The 21,234-nt window shown below is 46.0% G+C and overlaps 1 protein-coding gene across 3 annotated transcripts in view; it reads right to left on the minus strand.

The window, feature by feature from the left end:
• The window catches only part of IGSF11 (immunoglobulin superfamily member 11), a 104,349-nt gene extending 84,591 nt beyond the window's left edge, over positions 1-19,758 (minus strand). The window contains exon 1 of one of the 3 annotated variants that reach the window (XM_034060152.1): positions 19,580-19,758. In XM_034060152.1, the coding sequence (XP_033916043.1) occupies positions 19,580-19,652 (73 nt within the window). In that variant the 5' untranslated portion in view covers positions 19,653-19,758. Of the gene's footprint in view, positions 1-9,721; positions 9,778-19,579 lie in introns of those variants that run through there. The other 2 variants (XM_034060150.1, XM_034060151.1) reach the window with 2 other exon arrangements.
• Positions 19,759-21,234: the final 1,476 nt, after the last annotated feature.

Here is a 21,234-nt window from a genome sequence, read left to right on the forward strand (position 1 = left end):
AGGGAAGAGCAGTAATGCCCAAGGAGCATCTTTCAGCCACTGCCAGTGTAGGCAGCATCCCTGCTTCACCCAGTGGCTCCTCTTACTCAGATGCTGCAGCACTGGGGGAGAGACTAGTTCAGTAACATGGCATATGTGAGCTCTCCCACCACTTTTGGCAGCCCTTGCTGCCAGAGACCCCAGGTACAATTCCTCCACCTGGGTAACAAGCACATGCTGCCCAGCACGTGGAGAAATCCAGTACCTATCCCTTTCACATCAACGTTTGCAATCATCATCTGAAGCCATTTGCTTTACACTAAGTCATCTCTCTCCTTTTCCTTCCCATTTTCTTCCTGAAGAAACCAACTCTACGCATACTGTGAGCAATGATGATGAAATACTTGTACTGCAGAAGTCCCACAATATGTTTGGCTGGATAATCCCTGTACCACAGCTCTTCTCTTATTAAACTGGACAGCAGCAAACCTCAAACAGGTAGTGAATGACAACCATAGCAGTGAGTTCTCAGCAGAGAAGTGACAGGAGAAAGGAAAGGATGAAAGGGGCAGTCTACTTGGCAGAGATTTAAATGCTCCAGGTTTTAAATTCATTACTCTTTACTGTTACTAATATAGCTATTATAAATTACATTTTCATTACATTAATTCATCTGCTTTTAACACCTATTGTGCGAGCGCCAGCCTTCACAAAGGTAGTTTATAAGCAAACTGTCAAACCACTCAGGTATCAACACAGCTCAGATATTCAGCCAGGCTCTGCTAGAAAAGCAACAGCACCACTGGCACTGCTGAAATACAGCTAAGTATTAAATCAAACTAATAAATAACACATACTTTGGTTTGTTCCTGTTTCCTTCAACCTCCAGGATAGACAGAAACTGAGCATATATCTAGCCTTCTGTTTTACTGATTTTACACTGAACGTGTGACTGCAGCTTTTATTTGTGGTATACCTTCAAGGCCCAGCCAGCAGGTTGACTTGCTGAGTCCCTGTGGAGGCTTTCAGGGTGCTCAGTGGTATAGCATCCCACAGTTCCTCTGGGATGGGCTGCTGCAGGGCCACTTGCTCCTCCATCACCTCCAAGTATAACAAAGGAGGTCCCCTGAGCAGGTAAGAAGGCACAGCCCTGCATCCTCCTCCTACTGCCAGAGGCCAGCCCTAGCTCAGCTCATGTAAGAGAGGTCTGGCTTTGTCCTGGTACCAGTTCAGCATGGTCTGCATGCTGGGGGAAGAGCATAAGGCACAGTCCCATCACTCACAGAGGGTGAAGAGTCAGAGCCTTTTTCCTTGCTAACTTCTGTGGTGTCCCTGCTGAGCACCTGAATGACCAGATTTGATCTTAGGGCTTTTTCCCTAGCCAAATTCAGGTAGATTTTCTCAAAGACGGCAAAAAGCACATCCGTATCACACAGACCATCTTCCTGCTGTGTTTCAAGGTCTGGCTGCACAACACTTTGCAAAGAATCCAAAAGAAAGCACTTTCCTCTTCAAACAATAGGAACCCATTTTCCCCCTAATCTTATTGTCAGAAATAGGACAGAGGTGGCTAAAATTTTCCATACAAAGTCAGTTTGAGCTAGAATCCAGGAATGCATCAGCTCATCCCTTTAAAACCCAGCAAGAGAGTTAAGTGTCTTTAAGCAAAGACAGGATAACAGCAATACCCATCACAGTGACTCAGGGGGCAGCAACTGTTATCAGGAGGAGTGTTAACCCCATTTACCAAGAGTGAAACCAAGGCAAGAAAAGGTGAAAAATATCACTGAAAATACCAGTTATTAACACAAGCAGCACAACCAGCCTCCCTACATCCTAAAGGTACCATTATCATCTCCAGGCTGCAGATTCACCATGCTGTTGGTGCAGAATAGGGATGCTTCCCATCAGTTACCATAGGTCCTGCTGGCCGAGCAGCCCTGGCTCTACACAGCATGAATGAGAAGCTGCTGCAAGAGGCAGATCAAGCACAGAGTGGCTCAAAGCCTGAGTGAGGCATCTCTGCCAAGCAGGCAGCACATGGAGCCAGCATGGGTATATGCCTGCATCCCTGAGCTGCTGCCGGTCAGGAAGTCTCCAGTGCACAGCACAGAGATGCTTGAGTGACCCTGCACGGTGCCAGCCAGGTTTGATACAGCCGCTCGTGAATCAGTGTGTATACAACGTGCCAAAGCCTCTCCTGCAAAGCCAATTAGGTGTCTCTCTGCTGTGATTCCTTATATGCAGTATATGGGAGAGCTTATGCTGAGTCCTAAGCAAACCCATGGAAGCCAGCTCAGGTCTGGTGCTGCACGCAGGCTGTAAAGTCCTCTCCTGACCTAGGCTCTAGGGAACACAGCACAAACATGAGCATGCTGCCAGCAAGGCTTACTATCATCAGAAGAACCCCCACAATGCCAGACATACACTGTTTCCAGGTTTCCAGATAAGGTTTTTCTTATCTAGCCAGCATCTATAGCACCTGGGTGCTTCATGATCCAGACAACGCTACCCTATGTGACCTGGGTGTAACAAGAGGAGCACTCTCTGAAAAGACCATGGGCAACAATTCCCTGTGCAGCATCCCTCAGGAAACCACCAGCTTCATCTGGCTGCCCCAAGGAAGGATTTCCTACAGCTCTGTCACCCTGCCAGCTGCCGGTTGAGCCTGTTCCACACCTTCCTCCACTATGGGAACTTGCCAAACAGCCTCCTCCAGCCGTTGTCAACCCTTCCTGCATGTAGGAGACCTCCAAGGAAGATTCATCTTCTATAGAAACCAATGGTATGTATGGCACTCCAGTGTCTGGGATTAAGGTTGCAACTGTTTGGATTTGTGCAGGAGAGCATGAGCACACAAGCCCTGAGACCTTCAATAAACCACGTGCTATACTTACATGGAGAGCAGCCCATAAGATAAAACAATCTCTTCACAGTGCCTCTGAAGTCTTACGCATAGCATATGTGTATATTTACACTGATGGTAGCGTAGATGCAGCCACAGAGCCCCACACACCCTTGTATGTAACATCATGAGAAAAACATTGTAGTTCTGCTTGGCTGGGACCCAAGTCAGGGCAGTTTTGCTGCAAACCCTTACCCTTGTTATACATCTTTGGTGGTATTAACACAGCACCAACATAAGGTTTCTCCCTGCCAGCATCCTCAGAAACAAGCCCCTGCCTGTCATTCCCTTCTAGAGGAAGGGAACAGCAAGACCCATGGTGCAAGTAACAGGACAGGGGTGAGACTCACTGCCTCTTGCTCACTTCATGTTCCTCTATCACATTCCTCAGGCAGCATCTCCTGCTCCCATGGCTGGTCACAGAATAAAAGCCTGAGAAAAGCTATAAAACTTTAGTCCCAGGACAAGAAAAAGCAGAGGAAAAAGCAAACTGGAAGGTGAATCTGTGTTTTCTTTTCCTGTGGGGAAATAAACTTTCCCTACCCAAGTCCTCATTACAGCAAAAGGAGTCCAAAACAACCACACAAAGCACTGCTTTGCTGCTGCTTTATTGGTGTCAATCACTGCAGCACAAAAAGCACAAGGGTGTTTGGGCACAGCCAGCCCAGAACCAGCAGTTATCCCTTTGATCTCTCTGCACACTGCATAAGAATACAAGTGAGGACACGATAAAAGCAGGCCCCACACCTTTCTACCTCTCTGTGCTTACACAATGAGAGCCAAAACAGCTGCAAACTCCTGCAGTGACTTGAAGTACAGCTGCCCCATCTATTTACCAAACTATCTGCAGGAGGAGGCAGGGACATGCAGTTCTTACCCGTTTTCCTGGTGCTTCTTTACTCTGTATCTGCATAACCATGGGCAGGGTTTGAAATAAAAACCTGCTCGTGTGTGCACACATACATATTCCCCTGCCCCACTGAGAGGAGAGCTTCAATCCCGGTCGGTCCCCAGACTTCCAAAGGGATAAAGCACGTGTGGGCAGGATGAGGGGAGCAGTCATGAGCAGAAGCTGTGATCTGACTCTGTCAGCAGATGACTTCTATTTGCACTCGTTAGCACTGCCCTAGCATGAGCTAACACCACCCCCTCGGGTAATTTAAATTTATACACAAAAAATAGAGGAGAAGGGGAAAAAAAAGCCCACATTGCTATATTTAGGAGGTTGGGATAATCAGGGTGGAAGAGCCCATCTGTTTGACGCTCACTCCAGCTGCTGTGGATGCAGAAATTTGTCTATTTTCTTTCCTTTCGCCTGTTTCGGCTTGTCCTGGCTGACTGTGACAGGCACACAGAGAGAGCCTGATATATGGCCATGGTCATTTAGATCTCAGACTGTACACTGTCCCATAGGAGTCATTGCAGAAGTAGTTGGCACAACCAGGATCTTTCCCCAAGGGAGTGTAAACCAGTTAATTATTATTGTAATTATTATATTGTTATTTGTACTATAACAAATCTGTGTTTGGAACACTGAAGAGTATCACAAAGGCAGAAGACAGGAGAAGACACATCTTACACCTCTATAAAAGTCAGTTTCAGGAAGGCAACCTCCCCTCTGCCACTTCCTCAATTTTGGGACATTTCCCCCTATATAAAGCTGAGTTTCTGTGGGATGCTAACCCCTCCCCAGTGGCACTAGCCACTGGATGGAGACATAGCCAAGCTTCTCTTCAAACTAACCTGTTCTGCCATTTTCATCCCAAGGACCTATGAAAGTGAGCCCAAGCTAAATTCAGAAGTGGCCCTTTGATCTCCCACCTTCCTGAGCTGACCAGGCTCTGGTCCCAAAATAACAAGGACGCAACTGCCTCAAGCAGCCTCTTGATGCTGTTCCTGTCATAGATCCAAGGGCCCCATCCATGTCCTTGCAAGATATAGCATCACTGCCCCTGTAAACCTAAAGCAGCACTTCTTATTTTGCTGCCAAAGGCATCCTTGCAGTGTGTAAGGACACGTGGCACAACCATTAGGCCTATTTGCTGTTTATCTCATTTGCTATAGGTGATTGCTTTTTAATTTCCCAGTGCTCATCGCTGGGGTTATTAAAAGTGTTGGGGATGAGCCTAAGCCTGGATAAATTTTAGGCGATTAATGTTCTAAAAGCCTTATAAATAAGAGAGGAAACTACCAGTGCAAAAATCAGGAATTCCAGCTTTTGCAGTCCTGGAGTTGGAATCACAGAAGAAGATATGAGCAGCACTGATGATAAATAGGAATATAGATGGGGAATGTATCAGTCCAGGGATACCCCAGTCCTCCCTGCAACACACACTGCTATTCCAGCTCCAGCACTCTGCTGCCTGATAAATGTTCCCTCACCTCTCCAACCACACTGAGCTGCCCCATTGATTTCCATGCCCTTTAAGGTGCTAAAGTAACTCATGCCTGCTCCTTAGACCCAGAGAAAGCACTCCTTTCTGTGAAGGTCTCTTTGGTCAAGCATTATTTAGTATTTCTGAATTAGCTTTTCTCTTAGAGACATAAACCAGTAAAAGCACATGGAAAATATCCTGAAATATTCTGAGAAATCAGGAAAGATGAAACTAGAAATAAAACAGTAAAATTAATGGTTGTGAGTTTTTTTCCATTCACGTTTCCCTCAGTTTTTAAGGAGAACAAACCACACTGAGGAAACTTCAGATGAAGTGCCTTGGATTTGATGGAATCAGAAATACTGCAAGTGAGTGCAATATATACAACACCGCCTCCTCCGCCCCATCTGAAAGATGTACTACCCCATAATTGCAGATGAAGAAACAAAAGTCTTTCATATGTTCACTTTCATGGGAGATAGATTTGTTTTGTTCTGTATTTTGGGCCTTAATTCAGCAAACCACTTCAGCATATGCTCAAGTTCATCATTTGCCACTCTACCACTTCTGCATCTACTCAAGAAGATGCCTGAAGTCAAGCATATGCACAGCCCGCTGCTGACTGTGGTCCTTACATCCTTCTGCTTGTTTCTGCAAGTATTCTTAGTGACGTGAATGTGCAAGGAAGTAACACATCTCAAGCAATTTTAGCACATGCTGGCACAAGAGAAATCTTAACTTGCCTCTCCATATAAATAATCTGAAGGACTAGAAATTAATAGCTGAATCTTGATACCTTTCAGAAACAGTGTATTTCTAGCTATTACTTTAAGCTGTCAGGAGAGTGAAATATGATGGTGCGGACTTTTGCTCTGTATGGGTACCGAACAACCAAACCTGGAGCTGAAATACTGCTTGCCCACCAAAGGAAACAAAGAAAAACCCTGCTCCTAGGCATGCAGTATGTCACATATTATTTGTAGAAGCTATTCAGTAAGTAATTTCAAATAAAGAAAAGGCAAAGAAACCACAGGATGTTCGCAAACTATTTGCAAATAGAAATGGAAGAGGAATTCATTAAATAAATTATTTGCTATAAATTATTCACCTCCCTTTAATCTTACTACCACTTAGACTATAAAATTCATGCCATAAAAGATACAGGATACATAACAAGGCATCATTAACTTATGCATTTCCCAGTGCTGCTTTATTTTGACTGTCCAGTTCTATTACTGCATTAAGACAGCCGTTTGTCTTTAATGGACTTGGAGTGTAATACATTTTTGTTCTAAGCGCTGAGCTAAGGAGACCTGGTCTGACTTTAGACTGTGATTTGATTTTGAGCTCCAAGGCTGAATAACTCTTAAAATCTGGGAGAAGAATTCAAGCTGTTCCCTGAGCAAAACAAATGGAAATCAGCCAAAACAGTTGGGTAGTTTCATCAAATCTCCACAATTTGGGTCCATTTCACATAAATTCATATGGATGAGCAGGCATTTTCATATGTCCATCAAGCCACAAAGTCAACACTTTCACAAAGGTGAGAGATGTAGGAGGCATGCATCAGACAGAGAAGGAGTAAGGGGGAGCTAGGTGTGAATCACAGGCAGGCCATGGCAGTGGGTCTCTGGGACCCACTGGCTCTGCACTGGATGATGAGGGTCAGCAGTATCCCTACATGAGCTCCTTTTCCCCTCTTGCAGCTACAAAATAAGCTTCTTACTGTCCCCTGGCTATATGGCCTAAGGAAGAAATCCCAGAAAGGAACTTAAAATAGAGTATATAATTCCCTTTAACCATGAAAACAAAATCCCAGAAAGGGTTCTCACTCTTAGCCAAGGATGAAGGCAGCTTTTTCATTCTGTTGACTTCTTCTAAGTGACAGTTGTACTCCAACACTCATTTGGTCTCTCAGTCATTTTATATCTTTTTACACCATATTTGTTTTCTTTTAGTTAGAACTATGATAATTGCAACTGAATTTCTCTGTGGAAAACTGATGCAAACTCTGGTTATTTGGTTATGGAGGAAGAGCAAGGAAAAACAGGTTCTTTCAGTTGTCAAAGTAAGCTCTCCATTGTCTCCAGAGCGAATGCTGTCTCTGCTGGTGCAAAGGTTGCAATTAAAGGCTACACTTTATCATCCATATACATCTTTACTCTTTGGAAGTGAAAGGAAAAGTTGGTTTTGTAGAGCTTCATCATCCTGACTGACTCATAGCAGGCTTAGTCCTTGGCGCAGTGGACATCAGGTGCATTTATCAAGCCACAGCACAGTCTTTACATAAATTGTTATTACACACTAGTATTTCCACTGCACTTATCAGTACTTCAAAAGTACTGCCAGAGGAGGCAAGCTGGCATCACAGACCTCTTGAAGCCTCTGGTCCTAGCTCCTGACCCACAGACCTTAAAAGCCAAATAAGCTTTACTGCAGCATTTGCTATACCAAACACTGTGAGAATACCCATGGCACTACTGACAAGACTGCTTCCTCCCCTTGCTTAGATCCACCTCATCTAGGCTGTTTAAAGGAACCCAAGGGAATTGAGTGCTCAATTCCCATAAGTACCTTATCAAGTCCCAGTTGTAACAGACAACACTATTTTTCCTTTGGCAGAGTGAAGACACAGCATTGTCAGAGAATGGATGAGGAGGAAGGGCTGCATTCAGACAGATGGAGACTAACACCCCTTTGGGCAATGAAGCAGTGCCCATGCAGACCATGCATGGCAAGGCTCACACAGAAACACAAACTGAAAGCAGACCAGTCATGCAGCAGGCTGTCCTGCAGCTCTCAAAACAAGCCAAGCAAAGCACTGAACTATCCCCAACTGATATCACAGCAGAACCCAGTGGGGCAAGGCTTCCTCCAAAACATCCTCAAGCCACAGATGGTCAAAGATTGACTTTTCCAAGCTGAAACAGGGGATGTTCAGGTTAGAATGGTGAGAAACTGGCACACAGGTTGCCAAAGGAAGTTGTGAATTCTCCACCCCTGGTAGTGTTCAAGGCCAGGTTGGACAGGCCTTAGAGCAGCCTGCTCTAGTGGAAGGTGTCCTTGCCCATGGCAGGGGGTTGGAACTGGATGATCTTAAGGTCCTTTCCAACCTAAACCATTCTGTGATTATACGATTGCCACCAGCTTCCCAGACTGCACCCAGTAGCAGCAACAGAACAGGCAGCAAGCCGGAGGCAAGGACAGACATCCTGCACACAGTTCTCTCCCCAGGGCCACCACCTGGGGATCCTATACATGACTTTCATTGTGGAGGTGGCTAAGGCAAGGATGAGAGAAGAACAGCATTGAATTTAATCACTGCAGATTTTCATTGAAGACTCAAAGTAAATACCCATCCAGGAACCACTGCCATGAAGACTCTGGAAGGAAAGGTATTCAAGCAGGCTAAACTGCCTCAGCTTCCACAGAGAAGGTGCAGGCTGGTAGTCTTGGAGATGCAGGCTCCAGCCCCACGGTGGCAATAAGAATCCTGCATCTCTGGGCCTCAGTTTTCCCCATCAGCTTCATGATGCTGTAGATAACACAAAGTCAGTGGAGAGGAAGATTATACCAAGCATTAGAAACACAGGGAGGTGGTGCATGGATACAAAAGGTTTCTGAGAAATATGTGGGCATCTTTCTTCATGGTCCTCATCTTCTACGAAGTGGTTACTCAAAGCAAAAATAATATACCCTTCCTACAAAGCCAGCACACAGACATATATATTTAGATCACTGTGCTAACAATTACTGACTGTTTCTGAGGCAGGAGAATTGCATTCTGTGCTGCAAGAGAGGGAGAAAAAGACATCTGAAGTCACCCTGGAGCAAGGAAAGGATCCAGGTCTCTGGGACAGATTCAGCTCTGGCATAAGCATTGATGCTAGCCACACTCAGGAAGGTCAGGAGTAAATGGCAAAGCTGTCACGAGCCTGACCTAGAGGTCCATAAGGTGCTAGATCTATATAGGACAAGCACTCATCTTCCTGCATGTCAAACAAGTAATTTCAAACTCCCAAACAAACAGTAGGACACTGCAGCAGAAGCAACCCGCAGGAAGGACAAGCCAAAACACCTCTTCACTCATTTTATTCTGCAGCTTTTTTGGCTTTCTCAGCTATCCCTCAGTTGCTTGGCTGAGGCTGTCACTAGCTCCTTTTCCTCACCCATCTGTCACTAGGGGCACTCACTTGTTCCCGACAATCCCTTTTATGTGTTTTCTACCCCTTCTACTCGCTCAGAGCATGCAAATGGCAGCACAGAGACAGTGGCAGCAGGTGGGAATGGAGCCCACATCCTCTAACCCTTACTGCTCACAGCCAAAACAAGGAAGAAGTAAAAAGAAAGAGCTCCCTCATATCCTCCCTGTTTTTCCCTTCCCTGCACAGCATCACTGCTGCTGAATTGCAGCTTCAGAAAGAGGTAAGAAAGAGGCCCAAAAGGCAGCTAGGAAACCCACCATCCATTGGCTTCTCTCCACACGGGGCCAGCGGGCTCCTTCTGCTGCAGTGCCTTGGCAAGCACACCTCGCTCTGACTCAGCACCTCGCCGGCACCTCCTGTCAATTATTCCCACAAACTGCTGACGCCGGAAGGGCTATTTGCAATTAGGATGCAACACAAGCCGGTGGCTGCAGGATGCTGCAGCTCCCCCTCATCCCTTCACCTGAAGCGATCCCTTCCACTTCAGACCTCTGGCTCCAGGCTGGAGCAACCAGGGAGGTTGAAGGAGGTAAGGGGTAATGAAAAAGGGCTGGAGGATGGGGACCGGGGTGGGTTGGGGGAAGAATGTGTTATAGCTATTCTGTGGATAAATAGAAAACTGCTGTCAATGTGGCAGCCAAAATGCAGTCTTACAGAAACAAAAGAAGCAGCCACTGGGAATAGGGACAAGAGCAGCAAGAACAGATGAGACTATGCAAAAAAAGCTACATGGAGCATTCCCCAAAGAACAAGCAAAACACAGCCTCGCTGCAACGCCATGCAGCTGAGAAACACAAGCCTGTGCTCTGTGTCCAAGGCGTTTTCAGTGCAGAGGCGCTGATTGTGGATGAGTCCCATAATAGGGGCCCAGGGCACACCAGCTGTTTCAGGAGCAAAAGGAAAGGCTGCCCTTGACAAGCCAAGGACATGGCCATTCTGCAGGCAGACTGAGGCTATTCTGTTCCTCTGCCAAGTAGCCAAGGTCCTGTCAACCTCTCTGAGCCACTAGCTCCAAATACAAGGCAGGCTTGCAGCTTAGCAGCTCCGCAACTAAAACAGACATTCCAACATCACATCCCATCAGACAGCAAAGTTCAAACATGCTCAGCTATGGCAGTAGCCCCAGAGTCCACACAAGCCCAGCAGCATCCAAAAGCACTCTGACACCTTCTCTCACAGGGCTTCACTGAAACAACGGGGTCTGCCACCCACCCCTCTCTCCTTCCCCAAGCATCACAGGGAGATTCAAGCCTCCCCATCTCAGGCAGCAGAGCAAGCAATGCACAGGGATGCAGAGCATTCCCTGCAGGAGCACCCAGGGACCTTTTAACTGAGAAGCATGGCTATTTTCTGAGCTATCACTTCAAACCCAAACATCTCAGAGTGTAGCTGATGCTGATGAGAACACAGGTTAGAGGCAGAGGTGTGAAGCTGGAGCAAAAGGCTCCAAGGAGTACTTCAGGTTTGAAGCTGAAGCCTGCAGCAAGCTATTCCCTACAGAATACAATAGCTGCTTTATACAGTGCAGGAAAGGGATGAAATGCTATGTTAACAGTTAAAGCATCCAACATGTCTTTCAGTCCTTGGGCCCACAGCTACGGAATTCACCACAGACCAAACCCAATGCAGGCAAAGAGGCAGAGACATCAAACTGCAAGATGAGTAATGCACAGATCCCATGTAGATAGCCAAGGCTGAAGAGGGAGAAAGGTTAACTAAAAACCAAATCTCGCTACAGCAACCTGGATTTACCAGCATCCTCCTGATCAGGAAAGGGAACATCTACTACACAGCATGTAATGAGAGCAAAGGAACAACAAAGTCAAAACAAACAGCAAAAACCAGTGACTTCAGCAATGTGGGCAGGAATTAGCTAAGTGTCACAGCAGGTTACAGTTCTGCAGCATCTTAAAGAGCATAGGTAAAGCTTGGAACAGCGAGTCCCAGGGCACTCAGAAGCTAAAACACTGCAACTGATGCAAGGAGCAATCTGAGTTACAAAGTGATGATGACCGCACATAATCAAATCTAACATCGCTGTGAGAAAAATAGTAGCTGAACTTTGCATCATGCCTCTTAAACATTATAAAAGACAATTATAAGCAAAAATCGGTCAGAACAACTTAACCCCAAAAGCAAGGGGATTACAGCTGCTATACTCTATATGGTGGTGGTGTTGAAGTGGTCTTGGCATTGTTGCTGAAAAGGTACTTGGTTCCCCTAAACAAAAGAACTGCGGAGAAGCAAGAAGCACATTGTACGGTCAAACAGAAAGAGCAAGAAGTCATTCAATCTGAGCATTTGTTTCATAAGATGGTAGCTAACAGGGCCAAGAACAAAACTGAATGGCAAATTGCAGAAGTCAAAAAAACAAACAACCATTTCAATGCATTCAAAGGACACGTCCAGAAGCGCTGAACAGTAGGGGAATGGCATTTCTTAAGTGGCTGTGCTGCCAGCAAAGATGTGCAAGCTTTTGCTAAGTCAGAGGGTTCTTCAAGTTCGCAATGCTTTCCCTGAGAGAGTGCACAAGGTAACCTGGCACTGCAGTAGGGAATGGTTAAGTCAAACTCTTTAAGCCCCTAAAAGTACACAAAAGGAGACAAACCAGCTTGGTCTCTGCTCAGAGGAACTTGTGGCCTTTCAATCCACTCAAATTCGGGGAAGGGCAGGATTAAGTGATTCATTTTCAGTCACTTCCAAGTGTATCTGTGAAACCATTCTGAGGAGGATGCCAGTTCAGTGCCAGCCTCATCCCCAATTGCCTGGAGTGGGGTTCCCCTTTTCCCTATTCCTCTCCCCTAAATGGTGTACATGCCACTTGGATTCAGACTGAGTCCAGAGCTGCTGCCCCACAGCTCAGTGCCCAGGCTCAGAGGCATGGGAGGCCCTCTCCCCCTGCCCTCACTCTGGCCCCAATTACAAGAGATTATCTCCAGGTTTCATACCAGCTCTGGGGTGGTTTAATCTATTCCTTAATATCTGGAAGAGAGACAGGGGGCTGGAAAAGTGATTTGGGCTGGCTGAGACAAAAGAAGATTGAGGGAGACTTCCAAGGGATCTGACAAAACTCGGCAAGCGGGCAGCATAATGCCTGATGAAATTCAACATTGCCAAACAGATAGTAATAAGAACTTGAGAAAATAATCTGAACTACTCATATATACCATGGGGCTTCTAATTCAGATGTAATCACTTGAGGAAAAGATCTTGGTATCACTGTGAACGGCTCAATGAAAACATCTGTTCAATGTGCAACAGTGGTCAAAAAGCATGCAAGCTGTTAGGATGTCTAAAGGTGGAGGCTGGAAAGGATGCTGGAATTAGTCAAATGCCAGTGGGAACACTGACAGGTAGGGACTGCTGCAGTTACTTCTGGGCTGCACACCTGAAGATAGGGAATGCACAGAAAGGTTTCATCCATCACCAGTCAAGAGCACTTACTGGTCAAGCACAATTAAAACTGGGACAATTTAATCTGGAGAGGAGCTAGGTGGAAAGAAGTTATCAAATGGGCACAAAGTGAAACAGGAGCTTCTATGGGGTTTTGTTTGGTTGGTTTAGTCTGTGGGTTTTGGTGATCTTTTTTTGGGGGTAGTATTGGATTTTGTGGAGGTTTTTCATTATTGTTGGTTTGGAGTTTAAGAGAAAGACAAAAGGTTGTTCAATACAGCTGAAGAGCACAAAATGTGAGCAGACATAAGGAAACTATTACGATTTCCCTTTCCTTTTCTGTTTTCACTTTTTCTGCTTATTCTAAACACAGCTTATAATTAATAGTGAAGAATGATTAGTCCATGTATTTGTAAAGTCAAGAGCTCAGCAGAGGTCTGAGGCTTGTGTATTTATAAGGATACTGGGAACATCCATCGATAAAGCAGGTAGAATGAAGGAAAAGAAAGAAGCATAGCACCACTACACCCTCATGCTTCCAGGCATTAGCCAACTTCTAATTAACAAGGATTAGGAAGTAATCTCCCAACTGGACATGCAGAGAAGTTGTACCAACCCACTTGTTCCTGGCAGACACTGTTAATATGCCAGGCATGGGAAGAGCTGGGCCTGGGAGAGCTCACCCACAGCCCATGCTGTTTGGGAGGCTGAGTTCTGGGTGCCCAGGGGGACTGCATACACACACACACACACCATTAACCAAAGAGGGGGCTCTGAAACCCCACAAGTTTTCCCAGAAAGGGAACTTTTGCATCAGGTGCTTTGCAAGCAGAGGGGGATTCCCTGAGGAAAGGAGAAAGGATGGACATTTTATTCACTCTGTGTTGGTGGCAGCAATACATATGGCTTAGTTCATTTTATGTTTATCCAGCATCAGCCATGCTACCCCAGGCCAGCAGTCTGACCCGGCCTAGCAGTGCCCAGACAGGCCACTGCAGGAATGCACCACACATTGCAAACAGTGTGTCCTTCCCCCAACATGACATTCCTGTCTTCAGCATCAAGTAAAACCAAGCCCAGATGTGACAAAATGGAGTTCACATCAGCTTTCTCCAGCTGTTGCTTGTGAAACCCAACCTAGCTCATGTTCTCATAGGAGGTTGAGTTATAAGGAGAAAAAAAAACAGCACAAGTTTTTACCCTTAAGTAAGCAATCTGATTAATCTAATGCCAAAATTATACTGGAAATTAACATTGTGCAAATACACAAAGGCACCAGTACTGCTGTGCTGCCAGGAGGAGCCCTGCATATGTACCAATAATAGGCTGAGCTCGATCTACTAGTCCTGTTCCAACTTCTCCAGCAACTGCTCCAGAAGGGGAAGCAAAGATTAACAAAGAGGTTGTATTTATTAAACAGAAACTTGTCTTAGTTTGTACACTGTATTCTGCTTCTTCTGGTGTAAACAGCATTGAATAAGGTAAATGACACAGGAAATGCCACACACATATCTAGTGTTTGTATATATGCGTCAAGGTGGCAAAAATAATGGGCAGAGACTGTGCACAGATATTACAAGTTGCTGCAAGTTGGTTTTTATCACTGTCTTTGAATGACCCATAGAAATACACAGCAATCACTAAGAATTTTACTGTAGATACTTCCAATAACCCAAACTTTATCAAACATGGGATGTTTTATAAAATCATAACTGTGTTTCAAAAGAAAAACAGGGGGAAATGGTCAGAAATACAGAAGCATCCAACTTAGTCATCTTTGGGTTGAAAAGTTTCGGCTTCTTGCATTGTCCTGGTTTCAGCTGGGACAGAGTTAATTTTCTTCCCAATAGCTGGTGCAGTGCTGTGTTTTGGCTTTAGTCTGAGAACAATGCTGATAACACACTGATGTTTTAGTTGTTGCTAAGTAGCATTTACCCTGATCAAGGACTTTCCAGTCTCTCGTGCTCTTGTGCACCTCCTCACTGGCAGAAGCTGTGAGGAAGCATGGTCAGGACAGCTGATCCAAACTAGCCAAAAGGATATTCCATACCAGAGAACATCATGCCCAGTATAGAAACTGGGGGGAAGTAGCTGGAAGGCTCTGTTGACTGCTCAGGCACAGGCTGGATATTGGTTGGTGGGCAGTGAGCTATTGCATTGTACATCACTGTTGTTTCAGGTGGGAGGAAGCGGTGTTTTATCTCTTTTTTTGTTGTTGTTTGCCATTTAATTATTCTTGGTACCAAATTGGATTTTAATTGTTAAGCTTTTCTTATATCAACCCAAAGCTTTTACCTTTGTTTTCAAGTTCTCCTCCCCATCCCATTGGTGATGGCAATGAGTAACCTGCGTGGTACTTAGCTGTCAGCTGGGGTTAAACCACAACACCCTGAAGTACCTTTTTGTCTATGGTATTTTCTTGTTTTGCAATAATACAGTTCCACAAGAAAACACAATATTGGTTGTCCTAAGATGGAATTTCTCTCAAAAAGAATTCCTTTCAAAACCAAAGCATCCAACCTCTATTTCCATTCAGAATGAAGCCAAATCCCTCAACCCTGATGAAATAGAGCATTTGTCCTCACCCCAGCTCAAGCAATAAAAGAAAAGCAGGAGCCATAAGGGACACAAGTGACCTCCAAAACCAAAGAGATTTAAACATTTAAGAGGAAAAAATAACCCAAAACCACAACAGTTCACTGTGCATACTTAATAATATTGTGCTTTCTCCCTGGTGCATAAAACATGAAGCATTTCAGTGAGAGAAGTGGGTGGCATATGACCAGGAGCCCTGTAACTGTGACTTCTCTAAAGGAGAGGCTGGACAGATGTTCACCTGACAGCAAATCCTTTCACCTCTGTACTCTTCAGTTTCCCATGCTAGAAATCAAACTGACTGCCCCCACAAAGGAAAGTTCAGAGACTCTCAGTTAGTTAATGTGTGCAAATGACTGTGCAAACACAAGGTAGTATTAACCAGGGAACTGTCTTTGTTACACTACTGTCTGTTAAACAACCAGGAGCTAAATTTCTCTCTGAACATTTACAAAGGGGAAAGACAGCATTAAGGCTCCACAAGGAGAAAACTACAAAGAACATGTTTTCAGTGCATGCACTTCTCCTTGAAATAAACTGTGTTAAAAGCACTTTACTTAAAAAGCACAATGATAGTAGCATCCTGCTAAATATAGATGACTCACCACAATTTAGTAGTGAACATCCCTAAAGAGTACCATTACAGTATTGCTTAGCCCTCTGCATAAATTCAAGCATTCTCCTGTGGTTGGAGTTTGGACCAAGACACTCAAGGCTACTATCAGCATCTGCTGACCTTCAGTAGGTCACAAAGCCTCTCTGAGCCTCACTTTCTCCATCTCTATTATAGGTATAATAATAATAACACATCTCCCCACTGGAGGTAGAAAAATGATTTCTAAGTTTCTTAACAAGTTGTTTACACCATATTTTGTATGTCCATATTACTACTGAGCAGCTAAATATAGCTGTTCTCGAGGCACTTTGAGGTCCCTTGGAGAAGAGAATCTTACAAAAGGAAACTGGAGCTTAAGCAATACATCAAAACCAGGGAAAGAATCAGCTCCCAAACTAAGGAAAGGATGGCCACTTCAGAGGTGCAAGAAGTAGTTAATGCATCTGTGCCTACTGCTGAGGACCAAGGTCAGGTCTTGAGCAAAATGATTTATCTACACGTCACAAAACCACACAGCTTGACACAAATGGCAATCTGTTCCAAGGAAAGAAAACAAAATAAGGAAAGCATAAGTATGGAAGAGGAAGGGATTGCCAGAGTCCTCCTTTGTTAGAGCTGAGGACCTGGTACAGGGCTGGGAAGGATACCTGAGCTAGCACAAGGGTGCTGCAAGGCCAAAGCTGCTCAGTTTCAACTGTGATAACCCCTGACTGGCAGGAGGGTGACTTCAGGTGAGGACTAGGAAATGAGTGTGTAATGTGCAGCCCTGCTGTTGCACTGATGCACTACCTCCAGGCATACACAGCTCCTACCCTCACCTTGCTGCAGCGACTGTAGCACACCAACATCTCACCTGTTGCAGTACTACATCACAGGATGCAAACACCATGCAGCTAAAGTCGGTTCTGCAGTTTAGCTGTACCCAATGTGTGATTTCTAACACATTTAACAATTTGCAGCATGCTATTTCTGGCCACAGAACAAGATTGATTTGCAATCGCAGGTTTGGTTTCCAAGCTCTAAACAGAATTCCCTCCTATCTTTCCTTAAACTTCTCTAGGGAGCCTGAAAAAATGTTATTTCCTCTAAGTTATTACTTTCATAATGCTTTAGAGGGAAAACACAGAGGCTGCCCCTGCCCCAGAAGCATGCACTGTGGGTATTACAGTCCTGGAGAAAGCAGACGGTTAAAGAGAATCGCTGCTATTCTACAAATTGCAAAGCGAAGGAAGAAGATGAGTCTATAATGTTTGATTGACATTTCACTACAAAGCCTGACTGTATTTTGTCATAGGCAGGAAGTGTGAGAATGATGAAACAACCTCCAGGAACAATTTTTCCCCACCACTTCTCATTTGTTTCCCATCAAGTATTTGTTCTGATTATACACTCTTACAGTTTCTGATCCTTTAACTTTTCAACCTTTCACCTTTCACTTATGTGCCACTTTGGATATGATCCCATCTTTTTTCTTCTCTATCCTCTGAACCAGTCTAAAGCCTCACAAAAGGGAATAAAATCACTCTTCCTAAACAGACTTGGCAACCCAGAACAGAAATACACTTACTGGCCTTCTGCAAGTGGTGTTTAGGAAAAGCTATCCTGATCTGATTTCAGCTTTCATGAGTTCCTTATACTTTATCCGGGTTTTCTTTCCTAATTCAAGAACCACCAATGAGACAGCCGTACCATGTAACACAGGAGTAACTGTGCACTGCAGCTATTTTCATCTACCACAGTCTTCTAAAGACTTTTCCTAAGGCAAAAAGGAAAATAAACCCCCAAACTTGAGACACAAGTGGTTCATTCAGGTGATTTTGAAACCCTGAAGGGCAAGGAAAAGCATTACACTATTGCACTTAAACATTTCATGGAAAGTATGTTTCTGTGCTAGTTCATTGTCATTGTCCCTGCATGCCCTTAACCAAACCTAAGAAATAAAACATGGAATCAATCTTTTTGCCTAAAGAAATAATAAAATGCCCCTTTAGTTTTAACCTGAAAGCTGATTAGTGTTATATGTTTTTGCAGAGATATCACACCAACACTTCATCACTTACATGCCTCTCAATGCAGTAGGCACACTAACTCTCTAGACAGTTACACCTTTGCAATGTCTGCAGACAAACTGTAGCATTGAGAAACTCAAACTCATTGAACTCACTTTCCTAACAGGGAAAAGTACATAAAAAGTGAACAAATAAGATGAAATATGGAACAGCTCAGATTATTTCTTTCCATTAATGCTAACAAACTATTTGTTTCCATAATTCATCTCTTTGAAATCAGCAGGTTCCGTTTCCAGTTAATGGATGCAAATCAGATTCACAAATGTGCTCTGAGGACAGAACTCAGAGTGCTTCTGGGGCTGAGACACATGTGAAAGTCCTTGTCCATACTAAAACTTGTTTCTCAGTGGATCCTAGGCAGAGGGAAAGTAACTGATGCACCTCACAGGACAGTGAGAGCCAGGCACATCTACCCAAGCAGCATCTCCATCCAAACACAGACTGCAAGGAAGTTTAATCCAGGCTTTATTGAGACATCTCTGGTATTCTAGTGGGAGAGTCTCTCATTTCTTACCCTCCTCCTGCTCAATGAGGGATCACTTGCAGCAGATTTCCCAGTTTCCCAGCAGCAGAGCTGTGTACCTCAGCAAAACCACTTAGTGGACCTCTGCGTAAATGGGTAGACCTTAAGAACTTGTAGACCTCAGTAAAACATAGCTGAGCAGGCCTGCTCTGAAGTTTGACATGACTTGAATGAAGGCATTGCCACCTGATCAACAGATGAGCCCGAACACTCTACACTTTGTAATTCCTGCTGTTGCCCCTATCACAGCACCTCCTGGTGCTCTCCAGCAATGCACTGTGTGATGTTAGCAGCATCTGCCACATGCCATTTGTTTCTCTCTCCCCACAGAGGACCAGGGCACACACCTTATTTCAGAAGGGCTTCTGGAGGTGGGAAGGGATGGAGTGGTTTGGGTCTCTTCACATGCTATGGGGCAGGCACTTCAGCTAAATCCTAGGAGACAGAGGAGGACACAGAGGGCTCCAGGAATCTCTGCACAAAGTTCCCTGGCTGCCTCAGGGCCTGAAGGACAGCCCCAGACTTTCCCACCTAGGTGAGCTTATCACAGGGGCTAGGCCCAGGCAACATGAAGCCCGGCTTAAAGCAACTTTCACAGCACCGCAAGAATAAATAGACTACTAGTATAAGAAGGATGGTGCAGTGGAAGAAGCAGCGAAACGAGGCACCGAGCGGAGCGGCTCTCCTTCCCCAAGCCTGCCTGCAAAAAGCACTCACCCACCGCCGCATTTCCGAGCATCACCGGTGGGACCGCAACCAAAACTTGGTTCGCTCCCAACCGGCCCAGCGGACGGGGCATCGCCGTGGGGTCGGCGACGGGGATGGGGCGGGCGGCCGCCCGCCCCATCCCCTTCGCCGACCCCACGGCGATGCCCCGTCCGTGGGTACCGCACCGCATCTCCCTCCGAGCAGCACTCACCTCGCAGGGCCAGGAGCGCGGCCAAGGCTACCGGCACCCACCTCCCTCCGCCGCCGGGTCGCCGCCGCGTCATGCCGGGCCGGGCGAGGGGCGCCGAGCGGGCGGCCGAGCCCTGCCTCTCCCCGCAGCCGCAGGTGCCGGTGGTGGTGCCGATGGTGCCACCGCCGCCGTCCCGGGACCGCCCGCTCCGCCGTGCCCCGAGCCCCGGTCGCCAGCCCGGGGAGGGCGGCAGGAGCGGCGGCCGGACCGAGAGCGCAGCCTGGCGGCCCCGAGCTGCCCCAGCAAGCCGCCGGGCTGCGGCTGTCACCCCCCGTCCCGGTACACGGCGGCACATCCGCTACACTCCTGCTCTGTGGCGCGGGCCACCCACAGATTGGGATGTGTCCATCGCCGCCAACCCGGTACCGCTGCATCCGCAGGGATGCTACACGGGCCAGCTTCTGCTGAGCATCTTCTCCTCCAGGGCCTGCCTATAGCTGCATGGAAAGAGAGAGCGGCAGCACACAGCAAATTTGGGATGCATGGGACCAGGCATTGCTGCAGCACACACAGTGTAAACATTGCTGGCTCAGCGGATGAGCCACCTTAACCCTGCTGTTCCAGTATCTGAAGGAGATCTACAAGTATGCCAGAGAGAGACTTTTCGTCGGGGACTGTAGCAATAGTACAAAGGGTGATGGGTTCAAACTGAAACAGGAGAGATTTAGGTTGGATATAAGGAAGTTCTTCCCTCTGAGGGTGGTGAGGAACTGCCATAGGTTATCCAGAGAAGGTGTGACTGCCCCATTCCTGGCAGCATTCAAGGCCAGGCTGGATGGGGCTTGGAGACACCTGGTCTAGTGGAATGTGCCACATGTGCATATGGCAGGGGGCTGGAACTGGATGAGTTAAGGTACCTTCCAACCCAGCCATTCTAGGATTCTATTCAAGTGTTCAGCACACCCAAAAATCAGACCAAGACCTCTCTGAAGGGAGTAAGGCAGCTCTTGAAGTTGGGACCCCACAATACTGTTTAACACAACAATCATCAACAAATTGTCATTAGCTTAACTAATTACAGTCCTTAAAGCTACACATAAACATCAATCAATCAAAAAACAAGTGCATGTAGCCAGTGGGAAAGGAGGAAAGGAGACTTTTAGAAGCTTAGGGTGGTTATTCAGGGAAACAATCAAAGCAAACAGCTTGTATTGACTGATTCCTTGCACATGGCCAGCTCCCTGTCCAAGTCTGACCATGTTAGCTTTATTCCTCTACCCAAACGTTCCCCTGCCACTGAAGCACTGCCATGCAGCCTTCACATCCTGCAATGCTTCTCCCTACCTCCTTCCCAGCCAGAGGCCCTGGGAGCATCCCCATGCTCAGCACCTCTCAGGTCTCTGCTGCCTCAGTTGCCTTGACTGAGCACAGCACTAACCCTTCATGTGGCTGCACTTCCACTGTTAATGGGGGAGCTTCACCTGTGAGCAGAGATGACAAGGAAAAGTATCTGGGGTAGCAGAAATCACTCTTAGCAATATAGAAAGTTGGTGTCCATGAAAACAGTAACTTAGAATCTAGCTACCATCTAATCAGTCCAGGTAAAGCTCTGCCGTGCCCAGCATCAAGCTTTGGCACCCTTCTACTAAAGGGTTAGGTAAAAATGTCACTCCAGC

This window comes from Melopsittacus undulatus, chromosome 2, assembly GCF_012275295.1.
Source record: "Melopsittacus undulatus isolate bMelUnd1 chromosome 2, bMelUnd1.mat.Z, whole genome shotgun sequence".
Taxonomy (NCBI): Eukaryota; Metazoa; Chordata; class Aves; order Psittaciformes; family Psittaculidae; genus Melopsittacus; species Melopsittacus undulatus.